Source organism: Fulmarus glacialis, unplaced genomic scaffold (assembly GCF_000690835.1).
Source record: "Fulmarus glacialis isolate BGI_N327 unplaced genomic scaffold, ASM69083v1 scaffold2060, whole genome shotgun sequence".
NCBI lineage: Eukaryota > Metazoa > Chordata > Aves > Procellariiformes > Procellariidae > Fulmarus > Fulmarus glacialis.
Window position 1 is genome coordinate 12,419 of NW_009185616.1, and position 301 is coordinate 12,719.

The 301-nt window shown below is 67.8% G+C and overlaps 1 protein-coding gene across 1 annotated transcript in view; it reads right to left on the bottom strand.

Annotated features, from left to right (window-relative positions):
• LOC104083035 (electrogenic sodium bicarbonate cotransporter 1-like) overlaps positions 1 to 197 on the bottom strand; it is a gene marked incomplete at both ends in the record, with an annotated part of 12,612 nt that extends 12,415 nt beyond the window's left edge. Inside the window, one exon of the mRNA XM_009586425.1 lies at positions 48 to 197. Within this exon, the coding sequence (XP_009584720.1) occupies positions 48 to 197 (150 nt within the window). The remainder of the gene's footprint in view (positions 1 to 47) is intronic.
• Positions 198 to 301: the final 104 nt, after the last annotated feature.

Below are 301 nucleotides of genomic sequence, written 5' to 3' on the forward strand. Positions count from 1 at the left end.
CCGGTGGGACAGCCATGTTGCCACCCATGGCCGGGCGCCATGCCTACCTCGGCAGGGAGAGAGGCCAAGCTCGGCGAGGAGCCGCAGCGGGGATTTGGTGGGCTGGTGCCGCGGCTGGCAGAACAGGAGGGCTGCCAGGCGCTCCCTCAGCTCGGGCTGCAGCTCTGCTTCCTCGGGCTGCCCAGAAAGTGCCTTGTCTGCAACAGGGATGGGGACAGCCCTGAGTCCCCCCGGTTTGCTGCCTGGTGGGGGAAAAGCCCACTTTGCTAGAGCAGCAGACAGCCACCCCAGGTACCCGGCT